The sequence below is a fragment of the Neophocaena asiaeorientalis genome, unplaced genomic scaffold, assembly GCF_003031525.2.
Source record: "Neophocaena asiaeorientalis asiaeorientalis breed wild unplaced genomic scaffold, Neophocaena_asiaeorientalis_V1.1 scaffold263, whole genome shotgun sequence".
Taxonomy (NCBI): Eukaryota; Metazoa; Chordata; class Mammalia; order Artiodactyla; family Phocoenidae; genus Neophocaena; species Neophocaena asiaeorientalis.
This window is the reverse complement of record NW_020175015.1, coordinates 667920-688921: the sequence shown is the minus strand read 5'-3', so window position 1 is coordinate 688921 and position 21002 is coordinate 667920. Positions and strand designations below refer to the sequence as shown.

The following is a 21002-nucleotide window of genomic DNA, read 5'->3' as shown; positions in this document are numbered from 1 at the left end:
AAAGCCAGGGAACTGGAGACACAGTGTCCTGGACCCAGAGAGATGCTCCCTTGGGGGTGACCCACCTTCCCTGTGTCTTCAGGCCCCGGCTGCAACGTCACGGAACATGGGAGGTTCGGAGCGATCTGTTAAGAGGACGGACAGACCTGTCACATTCACCACTGACCTCTCTGTGTCTCCCACCCCAGGCACCCATACACACATTCACCAGACCAGGGGACCCTGAGGACAGGCCATGTCCCTCCCATCAGACTAGGGAATTCAGGGGACAGCCCATGTTTCCCCCATCAGACCATGCCAAGCCACGCCCCATGTTTAGACCAGAGGCCCCTTCAGTAAAGCCAAGGATTTCGGTGTTTTTCTTTATCTAAGGGTTTAACCCAGCACAGTCCCCACAGAACAAGAGTTGAAAAGGTCTTTCCATGATGTCCACTGTGGTAGGCAGAATAATGGCCCCCCAAAGATGTCCACATCCCCATCTCCAAAACCTGTGATGTTACCTTAAATGGCAAAAGGAACTCTACAGTGTGATTCAGTTAAGGATCCTGAGATGGGGAGATTACCCTGGATTAACCAGATGGGCCTTATCACAGGGTCCTTAACAGTGAAAGCAGGAAGCAGAAAAGACAGCGTCAGAGTGATGGGATTCGAGAAAGACTGGACCAGCCATTGCTGGCTTTGAAGATGGAGGAGGGGCAGGCTAGGGACCAAAGAGTGTGAGTGGTTTCCAGAAGCAGGAGAAGACAAGGAAACCGTTTCCCTCCTGGCCTCCAGAAAGAATGCAGCCCTGCTGACACCTGATTTTAGCCCCGTGAGACCTGATTTTGATTTCTGACCTCCAGAACTGTAAGATAACACATTCGTGTTTTAATTAGCAGGTTTAATTAGTACCAGGTTTGCAATGATTCGTTCTAGCTGCCACAAGAAGCTAACACATCTATAACAGAGAGGATGGCTCTGCATCCTCTCCCCTTCTCTGACCCTCACAGAAAGCCAGGGGATTTCACTGAATCACAGAATCAGAGTCTGAGAAAAAGTTAATTTGAAAATCCAGAATCTTGGGGTCTTGGAGTGGAAAGATGGTCGAGCAGGGAAATCCACTACTTGCCATCCTCGTTTGTGAGCTGGGTTGAAGCAGGACTAGTGGGCAGCCGGTGTGAGGGAGGAGACAGCCTTGTGGTGACCCAGGGGCCAGAAAGGGCTCCTTCTTTCTCTGCAGCAGCCCCGCTCGACCCCCCTTTCTCCCACCAATGACCCGGACTCAGGAGGGTCTGGGGAGTAGCGCAGAGGTAAGGGTGATGCCCCTGGCAGTGGCCAGAGACACTTACCAGGCAACGTAAGTGCCAATGCCCTGGTCCCAGTGTACACTGGGAAACTGGGTGGCACGGCGCTGCTGCCCCAGCTGCCCCCATATGCCTGCCCAGAGGGCTTGCTAGACGTGATGCTTCTGGAATGGGGCCCCAGGGGCTGGCAGTCTCTGACCTCAAAGGTGAAAGGGTAGGCGTGCTCGCCCAGCTTCTTGATGAGGCGCTCCTGCAGCCGAGTCAGGGGTTTCTTGTCCTCAGGGGCTGGCGGGAAGGACTGCACGTTGGCCACAAACAGGTCCTTGCGAAAGGTCAGGCCCAGGACATCCAGGTCCTCCCGGCCGTAGCGGAAGGCGCAGGTCAGTGTCACATAGACTGTGGGAGCAGGGGGCACTAAGGAGGGGCCTGGGAGGGCAGCAAACACGCCCCCCAGAGCGTGAGCCGCAGCCCTGGGACTGGCCCCACTGGAGGCACAGGTCTGTCCCAGAGCTCCTGCGGGGAGGGCTGCGCTGCCCTTGGGATGGGGTGTCAGGTGCCTGGCCCCTGGGAGGAAGTGGGGCTGACTGCTGGATCGGTTCTGTTCTTCTCCACCCCCACTGCAGCCCAGGGCATGTGTGGAGAGGGTCTGACAGGGTTGATAGGGGCTGGGAAGGAGCACAGTGGGAAAGAGTAGTGGGAGGGGAAACAAGTGCTGGGTGGTATCCGGAAGGCTCAGAGTCTTGTCCCACTCACCCACCCCCCGCCCCGCCTCCTGTCCTCCTGCTGACCTTAGACATTCCTTGACCTCCCCAGGAATCAATCTTCTCTTCTGTACAATGAGACCCTAACTCCTGCTCTGTTTGCATCCCCAGCCTTGCAACAGTCATGATGGATTGATGTAAAAGGGCTCAGGGCATTAGAAGGTTCTCCCAAAATGGGCGCAGGCAGGGCCGCCCCAGGCCGGGGGAGGCCAAGGCACCTGCTCTGACGTTGACAGGAGCTATCGAGGGAAGTACCAGCAGGGAGGGGCAGGGACAGGTTTGTTGCCTCTCTTACTGCTGATATTCTGCCTGCGAGTCAGGAAGGCCCTCGGCTGGAGGTCATGGAGGAAAAGGAGGCCCCTTGACAGGCTGGGGGTAAGGGCCACAGCTCACCTCTCCTCTCCTTGAGATACTCAGGATCCACCAGGACCACACCATCTGGAGGAAGGACAGAGGGTGAGTAGACTTGACCATTCCAACTTCTGAGCCCCAAACACCAAGTTAAATTTAAACTCAACCATTCGTCTGTCCAAAAGCATCATGAACGAAATGGGGAGGCCAGCGCCCGGTCGATGGTGCCACCATGTCCCCGCCTTACACACCCACCCAGTCTGGCCTGACAGACCCAGCTCACAACTTTGGGCAGATTATTTAACTTCTGTTTCTTCATCTGTTAGTCAGAATAATAAGATGGGTCCAAAACCCCAGTATCAGGTATACTCTGGCATTCAGAAGGTTTGAATTGTAGAAAGGCCATATGGTCCATCTTCCATGGGTTCTCTAATGTCTTCTGCCAGCCCTGGGGCAGCACCCCTTGTCAAACTCATTGATACCCCTGCAGGGAGACGCAAATATTTTCACCAAGAGGGTCACTAAGGTATCAGTGGCCTCCCATCAGTTCAGGTCAGGTTTGCCACTGATTGACTTTTGTGTCAAACTCATGAACATTTTGGGGCTTGCAGAGCTTTGGGATTTGGGATTATCAGATCCTGTAGTACCTACGTCATAGGGCTCCTGTGAGGACGAAATGAGTCAGTATGTGTAAAGTGTTAGACACTGCCTGACACATGTGACGCCATGGAGAATGTCCCAAGGCCTGGTCTTGGGAGTACAGAGTCCAGCTGAAGACGAAGGATGTTTTCTCTGCCCAGACCCCAGGAGGCCAAAAAGACTGGCTCAGGGGTCACCCTGTCACCTGCCCTCCCCAGTCTAACCCACAGCCCCCCTCACCCCACACTGACCCCCAGAGCTGACCCCTCAGAGGCCACATTAGGAAGTGAGTGCCCGGAGGGTTCCTGGTCTTCTCCCAGTGCTGGGCAGGTCCAAGGGACGACTGGTCAGGGGGTGCCCACCCCGTGCCCAGAGCCTGACGTGCATCTTCCCTCCTTTTACCGTGGGCTTTCCTCTGGGCCTGGGCACCAGGGGCTGAGTGGAAACTCAATGCAGAGGACATCCCAGCAAGGGCACTTCCCGAACCAGGGGTGTCAAGGAAGGCTCCCTGGGGGAGGGGGAGGGGGAACCAGGTCTTAAGGGCAAGCAAAGGTCATCATTTAGGTGACCAAGGGACAGCCCAAGGTGGGCAGTGGGAAGAGCACGGCTCTGAGGCTTGGGAGAGCAGACCCCAGAGGCGTAGGAGGAAGGAGGGCCGGGCCTGACCTTAAACGTCCTGTCTGTGAGGTCAGGGGGCTCGGACTTGCCCCTGAGTTTGCAGGGTAACCAGGGGTAGAGTTAAACATCGGGAAGACACAACATTGTGAGGGAAAAAGATTTTCTCACTGTGGGTCATTTGAGCAGCTCTGGACGATGCCCCAGCACTCTCTGGGATCTGCAGGGCCTGGCATGAAGCAGGTGCTCTGTGAACACTTGTCAAACAGTTCTCAGGGTACCTGTGTGTGTTAGGGGAGCCAGATCCCTCCTGTCCCTCTCCCCAGTCCCCGTGACCCCGCTGCTATCCTTAAAGGCCAAGGGGTGTGAACAGCCCTGGCCTCAGACAGCCTGTAGGAAACTCTGTCTTGGAGCAGGCCACAGGCGAACACAAGGACGCTTGCTCCCTGCCTCCAAGTTCAGGGAGGAGATGGAGATGGTAGAGGGGGCAGTGAGCTTCAGAGGACTCCAGACGGGGCTGGGGAGAAGAAGTGGGGTGGGGTCATAGTACTCCAGGCCAGGAAGGGAGGGGCCTGGAGTAGAGCTGGACCCTGCAGCCCACAGCCTGCTCAGGGACCCCAGGGACTCCCCAGGTCTCCTTCCATAACGTCACAAAGGCCTTCCTCTCAGCGAGCTGAAACCTCCCACTCTGCTCTCTCTGCTCCCACCTGGGTTCCGGAACCACAAGTCACTCCTGGCCCCTTGGCCCCAGCAAAGCCCGCAGGAATGTGATGACAGGCCACATTCTCTGCCAATTTTTCCCCAAGCAACACATCCTACTTTCTTCACCTGGACTTGGCCTCATGCAGTTTCCAGGGCCCATCCTCCCAAACTGTCACCTTCTTTGGCCTCACTCAGGTTTGTTCACGTCCCTCTTTAATCATTTAACCTCTCTGGGCCTCGTCCACATTTGTAAAATAGGGGTCGTCCTGGGCCTCCCTCCCTCAAACAGTTGTGGGAAGAGGCAATGAGACTGAGGTTCTTTAAGGAGAGCTTTGGTTCTTAGAATCCTAACTGGGGGCGATTCCGCCCCACAAGGGGATATTCGCAAGGTCTAACAACATTTTTGATTGTCATACTGGGATGGGGGGACTGCTGGTGTCTAAAGGGTAGAGACCAGGAATGCTGCTAAGCATCCTTCAACAGAGAGGATGCCCCCCGCCAGCAAAGAATTATCCAATTCGAAACGTCAAGAGTGCTGAGGCTGAGAAGCCCTGAACAAGAAAAAGTCCTTGCAAGGTGCCTTCAGCCACAGCCCAACCTCCGGTAAGAACCTCACGTCAGCGAGGACAGCCTCCATTTCACAAGCCCCTAGGTTTTCCCGTCACCTCCCACCCTTTGCCATTAGGAGGGAGCAGAACAAAGGTTCTGCGAAGCCAGACTGCCTGGGTTTGTTTGAATCCAGGCTCCTCGATCTACTCGCTCTGTGACCTGGAGGAAGTCACTTAACCTCCCTGTGCCTCGTTCTCCTCGGTAAAGCAGGGATGATAATAGTAGCAGTTACCCTCGGCGTTGGGTACATAATAAGGCTCACGATAAGTGGTGGCTGTTGTCATCCTCCTGGTGTCATCAGGACACCGGCCCTGCTTCTTTCCTCAATCCTTCCCACAATTTCCTCTCACAGGTCCCTCAGTTGAAGAGGAAAGTAGCTGCTTGGTAAGCTTTTGCTGACTGAACGCACGTCCTGTTCTTGGTACCAGGCCACTCTGGAGACCTGAAGGCTATTCCTGGGCAGCTTCAACACGCTCTTCTCTGGAAGGAGCCAGGCCAACCCTGCCTCCCCCCTCCCCTCCCTCTCTGGCCTCCAGGGACTCACCCACGGGGTCCACGAGGTCGATGTGGTCCACAAAGTCCCGCTTTCCCAGGTAGACGGTGAGCTGGGGAGGAGAGGCACAGAGGGTGTTAGCAGCTGTGGGCCCCCGCCCTAGAGGAAACCCTGGGAGCTGCCCCTGAAACCCCTGGACCCAACCCTAGCCCTCATCAAAATCCTAACTAGACTTGGACCTGAGCCCCAGTCCTAATACTAACAAGCCCTTGTATAATTTTTAAAGCACCCGTTCATCCCAAAGTCCTGTGAAGAAGCTGTTATTGTTCCCATTTTGCAGATGAGGACACTGAGGCCTGCAGGGATCTTCATGCCAAGCACCACTGAGGGTGGAGAGGCGGCAGCAAAGGAGTCTGCTGGGAGGGGGTGCTGGGTGCATCTCTGAAAGGACGGGGGGACCCAGAGCAGGGCCAGCAGCGCCGAGAGGGTGCTCTGAACACTGAGCTCTGTGCCCTTCACTGCTCCCGGCCTCTGTGCAGCCTGCAGAGATCCACTCGAAGGAGGACTTGTTTTCCGAGGCAGTGAGTGCCCCGCTCGTTAACCAGTCTTCAGGGAAGAACCCCAGAGCTAGAATCCAGAGTGTCATCCTGGATGCTTCCTACTCCTCCCCAATCCCTAAATACTGACGAGTCTCCCTCCACCAGATTTCTCCATCCTCACAGCCAGCCTTGGCTGAACTACACACCAGCCCTTTGATGGTCTGCTGCCTGGAGCCTCCCATACTTCGGACCTTTCTCCCCTCCTTAGCCACACTGGTCATCCTAAAATGCAAATCTAACCATGGTAGTCTGGTCTGAAAACCCTCTGATGGTTCCTCAGTGCCCAGAGGTAAAATGACAAATGAGTTTCATTCCAAATGCCAACTCTGATTGATTGGTAGGGGCTGCCTGGGGCCCTGGGTTGAGAAGAATCCAAGATGGAATATGGGCTCAGCAGGAAAGGGTGAACAGTGATTGGTGATGTCTACCTCGGGCTCAGAAGGGAGACGTGGGTGATTGGTGATGTCTGCTGTGGGCTCAGAAGGGAGACGTGGGTGCACGTGGTGCTATCTGCCAGCCCAGGCCAGGAGTCCGAGCTCCTAAGCCCGGCCACCTCCCCCTCTCAGCTCCCGCTCCCTCTGCCTCCCTCTTGGCACCCAGACTCCCTACAACTTATATTCACGCCTTGTATGCCCTTTTCCACCCTGCCTTGCCTGGGAATGCATCTTTCCCCACAGAAGCCATCCCTGACCACCCAGGCTGGGTCTGCAGCTATACTTACCACTTTATATTGAAATTACCAGTTTCTGTGTCTACCTCCCACATCTGGCCCTGAGGGGCACGGGCTGTGCCTTATCTCAGTACACCCTACCCCGATTCCCACTGGCTCAGCCTATACCTGACGTGGAATGATGTCAGTAATATGCGCTGAACTGAGAGGAAAGCAGGATGGAGCCTGGGGCCGTATTAAGAAAGAGAACAGGGCAGGCACTGGGAGCTGCCCCGGATAACAGGGCTCAGTAGAGAGGCTCCAGGGGCCGCTCATGCCGGAGGACTCACCACCTCTGAGGACCTTGGCACTCGCTCTGATTATTGCACTCACGGTGCAGCCTCTCCGTGACGGGCCACACCAGGGCAGGGGTTCCCTAAAGTCCAGGAGAGTCGTCCTGCCCCCCTGAGACGGCAAGTTTGCTGACAGGGCCCCTCTCCTTGTAGTCGAGGGCTCCTAAGGACAGGGCTGTGTCTCTCCCTCAGACAGGCTGTGCAGGTCCTTCGCGGCAGTAAAGATGCCGGAAGAGGGGATGAGAGTTTGAGGACAGAGAGGAGACAGGGTGCGGCTGCTACAGACTCACCTTTCCATTGGGGCTCGCCTTCTTGAACACCCTGGGGAGAGAAAGAGCGGGAAGGCCAGGTTAGCATATCCCGCCCAGGGGTAGGTTCCTGCAGGCCATCCCTCGGCAGGACCAGAACAAGGGGTCTGGAGTGACTTGAAGGCACCAACCAAGCGCTGGGAGCCGGAACAGTGCCTGGCATGATCAGATCTCACTCTCTTCCACTGCCATCCCCACCTGAGACGCCATGCTTGCCTTTATAGGTCCCCTGGGCTCCCTTGACAGCCCCCTCGGTCTGTTCCTCACCCAGCAGGTGGAGGGAGTCTTCCAAGATAGGTCAGGCCTGGCCGCTCATTTGCTCAATGTCCTCCCAGCTCACGCATTGGCACGGCCTTGTGTGTGTGGTTTGCCCTCCCCCTTTACCTCCCAGCTTCACCTCCCCCTACTCTCCCCCATCCTCCAGCCGCAAGCCTGCTTGCCTTTCCTCCAACACACCAGGGTGGTCCGAGGCAGTGAGTGCAACAGTCCCTTCCCTGGGACGTTCTCCCCGCACAGATACACTTTCCCAGCCCCGCGCTTTATACGATGAAGCTTCACCCTGTGCCTACCCAGGGTTCCAAATCCTCTCACTGTACTTTCCCTTTTTCCACAGCACTCACCACTTCCTAACCCACTACATGACTGACTCTCGGATTACATTTACGCTTGTCTACCCTGCTAACGTCACCTCCACGAGGGCAGGATCTTTGTCTCTCTCGTCCACTGATGCGCCCCAAGCACCTAGAACGGCACATCTAGTAGGTGTTTAATAACTCTGTGTTAATGAATGGTAGGCAGCCAGCACTTAATAGATATTAGTTGAGAGGGTGAATGAATGAATTAGTGAAGGAATCAACAGAGGAACTGAGGCCAGGAAGGGAGGGGATGTGCCCACGGCCACACAGCAGAGCACGGATGTGGGGTCGGGCAGAGGCATGGTCCCTGACTCCCGTAAAGTGCTCCCTTTGCCTCCCAGAGCACACCCTGGGCCCCAGCAGCTCTTCCTGCTGTCTCCCTGCAGCTGGTCTGGGAGCCTGAGGCCCCTCACCTATCCCCCATCATCCAGCCCCAGAACCGCTCAGAGCAATGTTGGGAGGGAGAGAAGAAAGCTAGAGACGGAGACCCAGAGGCAGAGAAGGTATTGTAGGAGGGAGGGTAGGGAGGGAGGGAGAGGAGGGCGATGCTGGCTCTGGAGATGTGACAATAAAGGATGGAATGAGAGATGATAAAACAAACAAACAAGAGACGGAGAGAGAGACAGTCACACACAGAGAGAGATGGAGCAGACACAGAGCAACAGAGCAGACCTGCACGCGCTGAGAGCGATGCAGGCAGCCCACATCCTGGAGGGGCAGGAGGTCCAGCAGGCATCCAGGGCAAGGCGGGGTGAGGCCCACAGTGTCCCAGCGACAGCAGGTCCTCCCAGAAGGGGAGTGGGGTGGTGGCTCTGTGCTGCCTCCGTAGCCCCCCCTATCACTCCTCCCCCTTACTTTTGGGGCCCAAGGGACCACTGATGGGTCTGAGCTTGGTTGGCAAATAAGAGCCTAGCACATCCCTCCCCCACCTCCCCTAGGAGTTCTGGGTTTTTCTCCTCCTCATAAATATTTATCAGTGTTTGGAGTGTGAAGATGCCACAGTCAGCTGGGGTATAATAATTGCTAAAGTGAGAAAAAAATACAGATCACACAGTTTGAACTAGCAGCTCCCAAGCTAAGGCGGGACCTGCAGAGGAGACCAGAGAAGTGACAGGCCACAGAGATCTCAGCTGCTTCCGGAAGCCTCAGTCCACCCCTCAGGAGCCCTGGGTCTGATGGAAAGGAGGGGCCACAAATGCCTGAGGCCATCCCAGTGACCCCTGAGAGGGACCAGCGGCACCCTGGCCACAGGAAGCTGGTGCGGGGGGCCAGCTGGGAGTAGTGATAGAGAGAGAAGGGAGGGAGGGAAGGAAGGAAGAAGCAATTAACATTTTTATAAAGTAGGAACTAGCATTTGTTGAGTGCCCAATTATTTCTCATAACAGCACTGTGAAATGAGCATTATAACCCTCATTTTACAGACAACGAACTCGAGATTCAAAGAGACGTAGTAATTTTCCCAGAAACATACAGCAAGCAAGGGGCTAATAAGTCCGGATTCAGACCCAGTTCTGTCTGTCTGCCTCCAGAGGCTGGTTATTTTCTGTCCAACCCTGCTGCTTTCCTAAAGCAGGTGTTTTTATCAACGTCAGGAATAACAGAAAAAGGGGAAATGAGGACAGGAGCTGGGGGGAGAAATGAAAGGGTGAGGAAGGAGCGACCAGGAGAGTAAGCGTGACGAGGGGCAGGAAGCACGGCCAGCCCAGCAGTGGGAGATGGCCCGCTGCTAACTCAACCAGCCACCAGGCCACCTCCTCAGGAAGCTGGACGCTGATGGCTTCCTCAGACAACAACAACAGCTGCGGGCGCCCTCCAGGCTTGTACGCCCTCAGCATGTCTCAGTATTTTTCCCAGAACACTGTTGTTGATCCTTCCACAATCCCATTTCAGAGATGAGAAAACTGAGGCTCAAAGAGGTGAATTATGGCTGCCTGTCTCCAGAGCCCATGTCCTTTCCACTCTGTCCCACAGCCAAACGGTCCCTGAAACAACTCCACTGGCTCCCTGACCACAATGCAGTCAGAGAAAAGGCCCCTGCAGGGGTGCTTGCAGTTCACTGGGACCCCCACCTGGTGCAGGACCTCAGAGATGGCTTCTGCCTGTCCACTTTGAAGAGCAAGCACAAACACACAAAACTGAGGTAAAAGCCAAACTTCCAGACTGTGGGATGGCTGGGTTTAGTTCATCCCCAAGTCCCGTTTGTACCCCATAAGCCTGACCCTCAGAGCCAAAGCTGGGTCCCACGCAAGAAATACTGGTGGTGTTCTAGCTGATTAAGACTCTCTGGAGATAAGGAACAGAAGCCCACCTAGCAGAGCTCAAGAAAAGGAGAGGGTATGATAAGGAGGCAAAAATCTCACGGGAAGGATATGCAGGCAGGACGCACGGGGGCTGGAGCGGGGAACGGGGAAGCCATCAGCCTCTCAGGCGGCTGCTCTCTCTCTCCACCTCTCTCCCTGGGGCTGCATGTTATCCCGGCTGCACTGCTCTGTGTGCGGCTGCTACATTGCCTCTGTGGACCAACTCTCTACTTACTCAGGGCTTTTCTGCCCCTCCATCACTTTGGCTTTGCATGTGACTCTCACTCCGACCCTATTTCTACTCTGCCTCTGCTCAGCTTCCCACGGTGAACTGGTTGAATGGCCCAATTCCAAATCCCCAGGAGAGGAATTTCTTTGGTCAGGTGTCCGATGCCTGGGCCAATCAGCTAGGCTTAGGGTGTGTCATGTGGTCCATCAGGCATGGGCAGAGGAGGGTCTGTAGAGCAGTGTTTTTCAACCCAGGGGTCACAACCCATTAGTTGACAATGAAATCAACTTACAGAGTTGCCACCAGCACTTTGTTGTTGTTGCTTTTTAATGCAATAGAATAAAAGATACAAGCATCAGGTGCAGATGGCAACGATATAGTAGATACTACTATATTTTACCAATATTCTATTGCCCTCTAAGGCTGGGCATATGGGTGGATCAAATTTCTCCAGTCCTATGAAGTTAGTCGTGCCCATGCAGCTTGCTCTGGCCAAGGAAACATGAGTAGAAGTGCCATATGTCACTTCCGGGCAGAAGCATTTAAGGGCTGGTGCATGATTCCCCATGCTGTTTATATTAGTCTTCTATGGAGGCTATAACAAAGGGTCACAAACTTAGTGGCTTAAAACAACATAAATGTATTATCTGGCAGTTCTGTGGTTCAGAAGTTCAAAATGTACCTCACTAGGTTAAAATCAAGATGTTAGCAGGGCTGCGTTCCTTTCCAGAGGCTCTAGGGGTAAATCTGTTTCCTTGCCCTTTCCACCCACATTCCATGTCTCAAGGCCTCTTCCTCCATCTTCAAAGCCAGCAACAGCAGGTTGGGTTCTTACCACATTGCATCGCTCTGACCTCCTCTTCTGCCTCCCTCTTCCACTTTTAAAGACCCTTATGAATACATGTAGCTCCCTATTTAAAGATCAACTGATTTTAGGAACCTTAATTCCATCTGCAACTATAATTCCCCTTTGCCATGTGATATAACATATTCAAAGGTTCCAAGGATTAGGACGTAGACATTGTTGGGGGGCCATTCTTCTGTCTACCACAGCCTCTTTCCTCTATCACTGAAACCAGCAATGATCTGGATGGGAAGGCCTTCAGAGACCGAAATCCCAGGGCTCTCCTGCTAGATGATAGACATGTAGCATGAGAGAGAAAAAAAGCTCTTGAGCCACTGACATTTGGGGGTTGTTTGTAACTGCAGCAGACCAGCTTCTCCTGGCCAATAGGAAAAGTAAATATTATTTAGTAAAACATTTGTTTCAGATGAACTGAGTTACAATGTAAAATGAATACCATGCTGCACATTTTTAACTGTTTAAAATCCACTGTTCTAGAGAACATGCCCAAAACAAACATGCTGTAGTAGTGTCTGTGCAGCCTGCTGGATCCTATTTTCTGATTCTGCCGCTTTTCTGTGTGCCTCCAGCCCTCCCAATGTCCCTTTGTGCCTATAGGGAGAGGCCTATATCATGAGGGACCCAGAACGAAGTACCTTCCTAGATAGATTATCCAACAACCAAGAGTTTATAAGTTTGTATAGTACAGCCAAACAATGGAATAATACTACATAGCATTGAAATTATGCTTGCATCTTTCATAACACAGGGAAATGCCTATGATAGAATATTAAGCAGAATAAATCAGGAATCAAAACAGTATTTTTGGCATGAGCTCAACTTTATACTCAATAAATACCCAAAAGAAAGAAGGAGAAGACAAGGTTGTTAATATGGCAATACTCCTCAAACTGATCTATGAATTCAATGCAACCCCTATCAAAAATCGCAGCTGGATTTTTTGCATTAATTGACAGGCTGATCATAAAATTCATATGGAAATGTAATAGCCAAAACAATCTTGAAAAAAAAAAAGGAACAAAGTTGGAGGACTCAGACTTCCCAAATTCAAAACTTACTACAGAGACTTCCCTGGTGGCACAGTGGTTAAAAATCTGCCTGCCAATGCAGGGGACATGGGTTCGACCCCTGGTCCGGGAAGATCCCACATGCCGCGGAGCAACTAAGCCCGTGTGTCACAACTACTGAGCCTGCGTTCTAAAGCCCGCAAGCCACAACTACTGAAGCCCGTGCACCTAGAGCCCGTGCTCCACAACAAGAGAAGCCACCTCAATGAGAAGCACACGCACCGCAACAAAGAGTAGCCCCCGCTCTCCACAACTAGAGAAGGCCTGCGCGCAGCAACAAAGACCCAATGCAACCAAAAATAAATTAAATAAATAAATTTATTTAAAAAAGAAAAAAACTTACTACAAAGCTACAGTAATCAAGAATGTGTGATCCTGGCATAAAGATAGACATAGAGATCAATGGAACAAAATTGAGAGTCCAGAAATAGACCCATATATTTATGGTCAATTGATTATTAGCAAGGGAACCAAGACAAGTCTTTGGAAATAGTCTTTTCAGCAAATGAATCTTGGACAACTGGATATCCATATGCAAAAGAATGAAGTCAGAGTCCCTCCACTTCACACCATATACAAAAATTAACTCAAAATGTACCAAAGATCTAAATGTAAGAGCTACAACTATAAAACTCTTAGAAGAAAACATAAGTGTAAATCTACATGACCTTGGATAAGACAATGGTTTCTTAGATATGACACCACAAGCACAGGCAACTAAAGGAAAAAGTAGATAAATTGCACTTTATCAAAATTAAAAACTCTGGAGCTTCAAAAGTCACTATCAAGAAAGTGAAAAGACAATCCACAAAATGGAGCAAATATTTTCAAATCATGTATCTAATAAGAGTCTAGTATCCAGGATATATAAAGACCCTATTATGATTCAACAACAAACAGGCAACTCAATTAAAAACAAGCAATGAATTTGAATAGCCATTTCTTCAAAGAAGATACACAAGTGGCCAATAAGCACATGAAAAGATCACTAGCCATGGGGGAAATGCAAGTTAAAGCCACAATGAGGGGAATTCCCTGGCTGTCCAGTGGTTAGGACTCTGCCTTCACTGCCAAGGGCCTGGGTTCAATCCCTGGTCAGGGAACTAAGATCCCACAAGCTGCTTGGTGTGGCAGGGCGGGGGGAGCCACAGTGAGATATTTCACACCCACTAGGATAGCTATAGTGAAAAAGAAGGATAGGGACTTCCCTGGTGGCACAGTGGTTAAGAATCTGCCTGCCAATGCAGAGGACATGGGTTCGAGCCGTGGTCCACAAGATCCCACATGCCCCGGAGCAACTAAGCCCATGCGCCACAACTACTGCACCTGCACGCTAGAGCCCGCGAGCCACAACTAGAGCCCGTGTGCCACAACTACTGAGCCTGTGCTCTAGAGCCTGCGAGCCACAACTACTGAAGCCCTTGCACCTAGAGCCCGTGCGCCTAGAGCCCATGCTTGGCAACAAGAGAAGCCACAGCAACGAGAAGCCCGCGTGCCGCAACGAACAGTAGCCCCCATTCGCCACAACTAGAGAAAGCCCACGCGCAGCAACAAAGATCCCATGCAGCCAAAAATAAACAAATAAGTAAATAAAATTTAAAAAAAAAAAGAAAAAGAAGAACAATAGCAAGTGTTATCAAGGGTGTGGAGAAACAAGAACCCTCGTACATTGCTGGTGGTAATGTAAAGCAGTGCAGTCGCTTTGGCAAACAGTCTGGCTGTCCCTCTAAACATTAAACAGAGTTAACATATGACCCAGCAATTCCATTCCTAGGTAGATACCCAAGAGAACTGAAAATGATGTCCACACAAAAACTTGTACATAAATGTTCATAGTGGCATTATTCATAACAGTCACAAAAAGTGAAAAAAAAGTCCATCAATTGATGAATCTATTTTTTTAAATGCGGCATATACATTCAATGGAATATTATTTAACCATAAAAAGGAATGAAGCACTGATTCATGCTACAACATGGATGAACCTCGAAAGTATTGTATTAAGTGAAAGAAGCCAGACACAAAAAACCATATATTGTATGATTCCACTTACACGAAATGTCCAGAATAGGCAACTACATAGAAACAGAAAGAAGATCAGTGGTTACCCGGGGCTGGTGGGAGGGGGAAATGGGAAGTGATTGCTAATGGGGTGATGAAAATATTCTGGAATTAGATAGTGGTGATGGTTATACAACCTTGTGAAAATACTCAAAAACACTAAAACTGCTAACATTATGGTATGTAAATATCTCAGTTTTAAAAACTAAAACTAAAAACAACCCCAAAAAATGAATGAAAGGAAAGGAAATGTGCCTAAATGTTAACAGGGGTTGAAGGAAACTCCGTCCACCCACCCACTCATTCCTTTATATCCCTTATTTTTCCATGTTGTACAATGAGCACAAATTACTTCATAAAGATGCCAGGGCTTCCCTAACAAGGTATGTTTCAAGTCTTAGTGAGAAAAATATTGTAAGCACAGTAGAGAAAATATGGATCCTGTCATTTGGATCCTTTGATGCTAGAATCTCTGATTCTGCGATTTTACAAGCCAGAGTCCACATCTCTGTGATTCCTCAGCAACTTCCCCAAGCCTGCTGTGTCAACTGCTAGAACTGCGTGCTGTGTCTTCTGCTCAGCACTCTCCTTCTCCGGGAAGCTTTCCCTGACTCCCCCCCAGGTCTGGATTAGACGCCCCCCAACTCCCACACCCAGTGTGTCTCCGTCACAACATTTACCACACTCTGTAAAAGTCTGTTTACTCACCCTCTGCTTCTCTTTCATAACTTATATGAGAGTAGAGATCTTATTTGTATTTTTGACACTGGATCCCTGGGGCACAGCACGGTGCCTGGGCCACAGTAGGTGCTCAGTAAATAAAAACAGGTGGGATGCTGTTGAATGAATGCCCTAAGAGAGAATTAGTCAATAGTGAGGATGGATGACGTTTAAAAAGATGGTGGGGATGGTCCTTTGCTCTGGTTGAGTGGACTCCAGGGATTTCTTCTTTTATGTATGCTTCTCTTTGGCTGTCAGGATCAATAGGCACCGGGCTTAGAAAATACTTCATAGGGGCAGGGTCCCAGCCACCATCAGGCTGAGCCAGGTATACAACTGATACACCCACACGGGCCTCTGCTCAGCTTTGACCAATGACTCTCCCATTTATCATTCACTTACCCGGTAAACATTCACACTCCTACCACTGCCAGGCTCTGCAGGCACTAAGATGTTCCTGCTGACAAAAAACCACGGTATAGTCAAGTAGATAAACCCACCAATCACGTCGGCCACCGTGCATTAAGCTTTCCCTGTAATCCAGGTGCTGTGCTAAGAACTTCACACACATTAAGATAGTATATTATGCCATCTAAACATTCCCATTTTTCAAAGGGGAAACCTGAGCTTCAGAGACCGTGAATAACTTAATCAATGTCTCAAAGCCAGCATCAGAAAACTCATACAGGAGAGGAAGCCCATGAACGGGCTGCCTATGGGAAATCATTTAGCCAAACATGTCTTACTCAGCATCAGAAAACTCATCTTGTAGAGCTTATCCACGAACGTAGATTCACTACCAGTGAACTGAGAGAGCACTGGCAACAATTCAATCCTTTGCAGCGTCAGAAAATTCATGTTAGATAAAAATGCTATGAATGTCGGGAGACCTTCAGATGTTAAGCTCAATCAACAACAGAAAACTCATCCAGGAGAGAAATCAGGTGCCAGTTACTACTCTAAGTGCGTCATAAATATTAACTCATTTGTTCCTCCAACAACATATGAGGAGGTACGACTATCCCACTTTCGCAGATGAGGAAACTGAGGCACAGAGGGTCTAAGTCATTTGCCCAAGGTCACACAGCTAGTAAGGTGCTCATCTTGATATTGGAACCCAGGCAGTCTAGCTGCAGGGATGACACTTTTCACCACTCACAATACTACCTTATAGGTAGGATTGTGTGGTTCTGTCTGAGGGGGTCAGGAAAGGCTTCAAGGGAGGAAGTAGCAATGAGGGGGATCTTGAAGAACACACAGAGGTGTGGAAGAGGTGACAGCACTGCAGGTGGGGGCCTCACAACTGAGTCCACTGTGCGTTTGAGAGACAGTCGGCAATCTGCAGTATGTCCCAAGTGCCTGGGAGGAGCACCAGGGAAGAGGATGGGCCAGAGAAGGGTCCACTCGCTTCCCTGATAGTCACGGAGCACCTCCATGCCCCAGGCCCTGGGCTAGGTATAAAGGGCCTCGAATGCCAGACTAAGGACCTCAGACCATATCCAGAAGGCAATGGGGAGCCATAGGCACTTAGGGGGAAGGAGAATGGCCAGGACTGTACCTTGGACACAGAGATGCTGTCACCCCATACCTTTCCCCCATCCCTGTGCCTGACAGCAGTCATAGCTCAGCTGGGTAGGGTGGGGACCTGCAAGGGGGCATTCACCCTCAGGTACACCCGCCCTACATTCTGACCCACTTTCCTGGGTGTGAGAACAGCCATCAGGGAGCCGGGAGGTGTGAGGAGCAGGTAGCTGCGGCAGCAAAGAGGTTTCTAGAGCCCTTATCACACCCTCCCTGGTAGCAGAGTTATTTGTGTGTAGGCTTGTCTGCTCCGCCAGAACTGAACAGCCCTCCCTGTGTCAGAACAGTGCCTGCCTGTTTACCCACCATTAGTGCACCTGCTTCTCAGGACAGCCCAGGACAGGGGGAGGAGGCAAGAAGACAGGAGATGTCACCCCTGTTTCACAGATTTGGGGAGCATGAGGGATCACAGTGTAGCCTGCTTTATTTCCCAGACGGAGAAATCAACGGAAGAGAATCTTGCACCCGGCCAAGAAACTAAGGCCCAGAGAGACTCTGGGGTGTGTCCAGTCACAGACTGGGAGGAGAGCCCCAGGCTTCTGGTGCTCCTGTCACACGCCTGCTCAGAATCGTGCATGGCTTCCTTGGGCACAGGCCTGAGGGGTGAGGGGTGGTGGATGGGGGTCTGGCCAAGTCAAGCTCCCGGGCTCCAGACTTCTCACAGGCGTCTAGGCAGACAGCAATTGCTCCAGCCTCTTGTCCACATTCATGTGTTCACTTTTCTAGCCATGATCCATATATGTGAAGATTTCCAGGGGGTGCAGAGTGAGGGAGGAGGGGAGCCACCAGATGGCCACGGACAGAGGGGAGAGTTTCTTAAAGGAGTCTGTCCCATTTTCTAGTAACCCACAAAACTGGAGATCTGAAATTGAAAGCTAGTAATTTCACCAAGCAGGCTGGCAGCTGGATCCCAAAGAGCCCACAAACTGCACCTGAATGCTCTCCAGCCTTCTCGAGGGTTGAGAGGCAGGAAGGGAAGGGTGCTGGCAGAGGAAACAGTGCAGACGCTGAAGCACGCAGACCCCGCCTGAGTCCTGTGTGACCTTGAGTTTTGCTTCCTCTCTGAGGCATACGTTCCATCATCTGGAAAGTGGGGTTGATATCTACCCCACAGGTGAAGGCATATATAAAGCCTTGGTACCTAGTAGGGAATGATAAAGGGAAGCGGACATCATTGGGACTGTAATTATTATTGCTCTTATCCTCATTCCCTGAGCCAACACTCTGCCTTCCCTCCAGCGCCCAGGGGAGAGTTCTTGCCCAGCTGTCCCTCAGGTGGGAGGGGATGGTTATATTAACTCCACCGGAGACAAACAAGTTTTTTTAGCTGTCTCTCTCTCAGTCTTGGGTAGAAAACAGCAGTTTATGATATTCTCTTCCTAGTTTAGACCCTCACATTCCAGAAATCTCCAGGGACATGCCCTGTTATTCCCTCTTTCTGTAATAGCCTTTCTATCGGTTCTCCCACTGCAATCCCTCCCATCCTTCTTCCCAATGTCACCTCATCCAAGAAGCCTTCCCTGACTGCTTCAGCTTAAAGTGTCCTTGCCCTGACCCCTTCCTCCTTCCCTCTCTCCATCCATCTCTGCTACTCCCCTCCTTGCTTTTCTTCCTTTTTTTCCAATCTCTGGGCCTGACACTGTTCTTACCTCCAGAAGATACAGGCCCCTGTGCCCTGTCACCAGGACACCTGCACTCTGGAGCAGGGAGAGAGAGAGATACTCCACAAATAAACAAAACCCTCCCTCAGAAGCACAGCAGGAGGGTGGGATGATACAATGTATGATGTGCCCAGCTCAGCTTCAGGCACACAATAGCCACCCACACATGCACTTCTCCCTTCCTCGCCTCTATTCTGCCCCATGTCCCCTCAGCATCCACACGAGCCTGCACATCTCTGCTCCCCAGTGGATGGCGTGGAGTGAAATACTGACAAGCTCCAGAGAGCAGGAACCCTGTCTTCCTTCAGTCATCTTCCTTGGTATATAGTGGGTGCTTAGTAAATATTTCGAATGAATGAATAAATGCATAAACAAGGGCCAAACCCTGAGCTTGAAGATGGGGAAAAATAGGACTTGGGCCAAGAGGCGATTCAGAGGCGGGCCGCCTGGCCGCCAGGATAAAACACGGGTGTGTGACACAGCAGCCATGGTTTTCCCAGTGGGAAGACTTTATTCAAAGTTCTACTTGCTTGTGTGTGTGTGTGTGTGTGTGTGTGTGTGTGTGTGTATGTGTGTGTGTTTTGTTGAGGGGTGGTGGATGGGGGTCTGGCCAAGTCAAGCTCCCGGGCTCCAGACTTCTCACAGGCGTCTAGGCAGACAGCAATTGCTCCAGCCTCTTGTCCACATTCATGTGTTCACTTTTCTAGCCATGATCCATATATGTGAAGATTTCCAGGGGGTGCAGAGTGAGGGAGGAGGGGAGCCACCAGATGGCCACGGACAGAGGGGAGAGTTTCTTAAAGGAGTCTGTCCCATTTTCTAGTAACCCACAAAACTGGAGATCTGAAATTGAAAGCTAGTAATTTCACCAAGCAGGCTGGCAGCTGGATCCCAAAGAGCCCACAAACTGCACCTGAATGCTCTCCAGCCTTCTCGAGGGTTGAGAGGCAGGAAGGGAAGGGTGCTGGCAGAGGAAACAGTGCAGACGCTGAAGCACGCAGACCCCGCCTGAGTCCTGTGTGACCTTGAGTTTTGCTTCCTCTCTGAGGCATACGTTCCATCATCTGGAAAGTGGGGTTGATATCTACCCCACAGGTGAAGGCATATATAAAGCCTTGGTACCTAGTAGGGAATGATAAAGGGAAGCGGACATCATTGGGACTGTAATTATTATTGCTCTTATCCTCATTCCCTGAGCCAACACTCTGCCTTCCCTCCAGCGCCCAGGGGAGAGTTCTTGCCCAGCTGTCCCTCAGGTGGGAGGGGATGGTTATATTAACTCCACCGGAGACAAACAAGTTTTTTTAGCTGTCTCTCTCTCAGTCTTGGGTAGAAAACAGCAGTTTATGATATTCTCTTCCTAGTTTAGACCCTCACATTCCAGAAATCTCCAGGGACATGCCCTGTTATTCCCTCTTTCTGTAATAGCCTTTCTATCGGTTCTCCCACTGCAATCCCTCCCATCCTTCTTCCCAATGTCACCTCATCCAAGAAGCCTTCCCTGACTGCTTCAGCTTAAAGTGTCCTTGCCCTGACCCCTTCCTCCTTCCCTCTCTCCATCCATCTCTGCTACTCCCCTCCTTGCTTTTCTTCCTTTTTTTCCAATCTCTGGGCCTGACACTGTTCTTACCTCCAGAAGATACAGGCCCCTGTGCCCTGTCACCAGGACACCTGCACTCTGGAGCAGGGAGAGAGAGAGATACTCCACAAATAAACAAAACCCTCCCTCAGAAGCACAGCAGGAGGGGGGGATGAAAAAATGTATGATGTGCCCAGCTCAGCTTCAGGCACACAATAGCCACCCACACATGCACTTCTCCCTTCCTCGCCTCTATTCTGCCCCATGTCCCCTCAGCATCCACACGAGCCTGCACATCTCTGCTCCCCAGTGGATGGCGTGGAGTGAAATACTGACAAGCTCCAGAGAGCAGGAACCCTGTCTTCCTTCAGTCATCTTCCTTGGTATATAGTGGGTGCTTAGTAAATATTTCGAATGAATGAATAAATGCATAAACAAGGGCCAAACCCTGAGCTTGAAGATGGGGAAAAATAGGACTTGGGCCAAGAGGCGATTCAGAGGCGGGCCGCCTGGCCGCCAGGATAAAACACGGGTGTGTGACACAGCAGCCATGGTTTTCCCAGTGGGAAGACTTTATTCAAAGTTCTACTTGCTTGTGTGTGTGTGTGAGCCATGGTTTTCCCAGTGGGAAGACTTTATTCAAAGTTCTACTTGCTTGTGTGTGTGTGTGTGTGTGTGTGTGTGTGTGTGTGTATGTGTGTGTGTTTTGTTTTTGTTTTTGCCAATTTGCACATATAAACTTTTAGGGATACAGAAGAACATATAATAAAATAAGATATTGATTCAGAAGTGTTACTTTTTTCTCCATTGTCACATTTCATGAAATATCAGAACAGATCAGTAGGGCAGTGCATCTCCCACTTTGCTTCAACCACTCTGGGGGCCAGTCAGGGGCTGAGAGCCCTCTGTGGTCAGGAGCTCTGTCCAGACTGAAAGGTATGG

The 21002-nt window shown here is 51.1% G+C and overlaps 1 protein-coding gene across 2 annotated transcripts in view; it reads right to left on the bottom strand.

Moving 5' to 3' along the window:
• ARRB1 (arrestin beta 1) overlaps positions 1-21002 on the bottom strand; it is a 75551-nt gene that overhangs the window by 14397 nt on the left and 40152 nt on the right. For both annotated transcript variants that reach the window (XM_024761945.1, XM_024761944.1), the window contains exons 2-6: positions 7345-7375; positions 5505-5565; positions 2438-2482; positions 1483-1679; positions 66-125 (exon numbers count right to left, since the gene is read on the bottom strand). In XM_024761945.1, coding sequence (XP_024617713.1) covers positions 66-125; positions 1483-1679; positions 2438-2482; positions 5505-5565; positions 7345-7375 — 394 coding nt within the window. The remainder of the gene's footprint in view (positions 1-65; positions 126-1482; positions 1680-2437; positions 2483-5504; positions 5566-7344; positions 7376-21002) is intronic.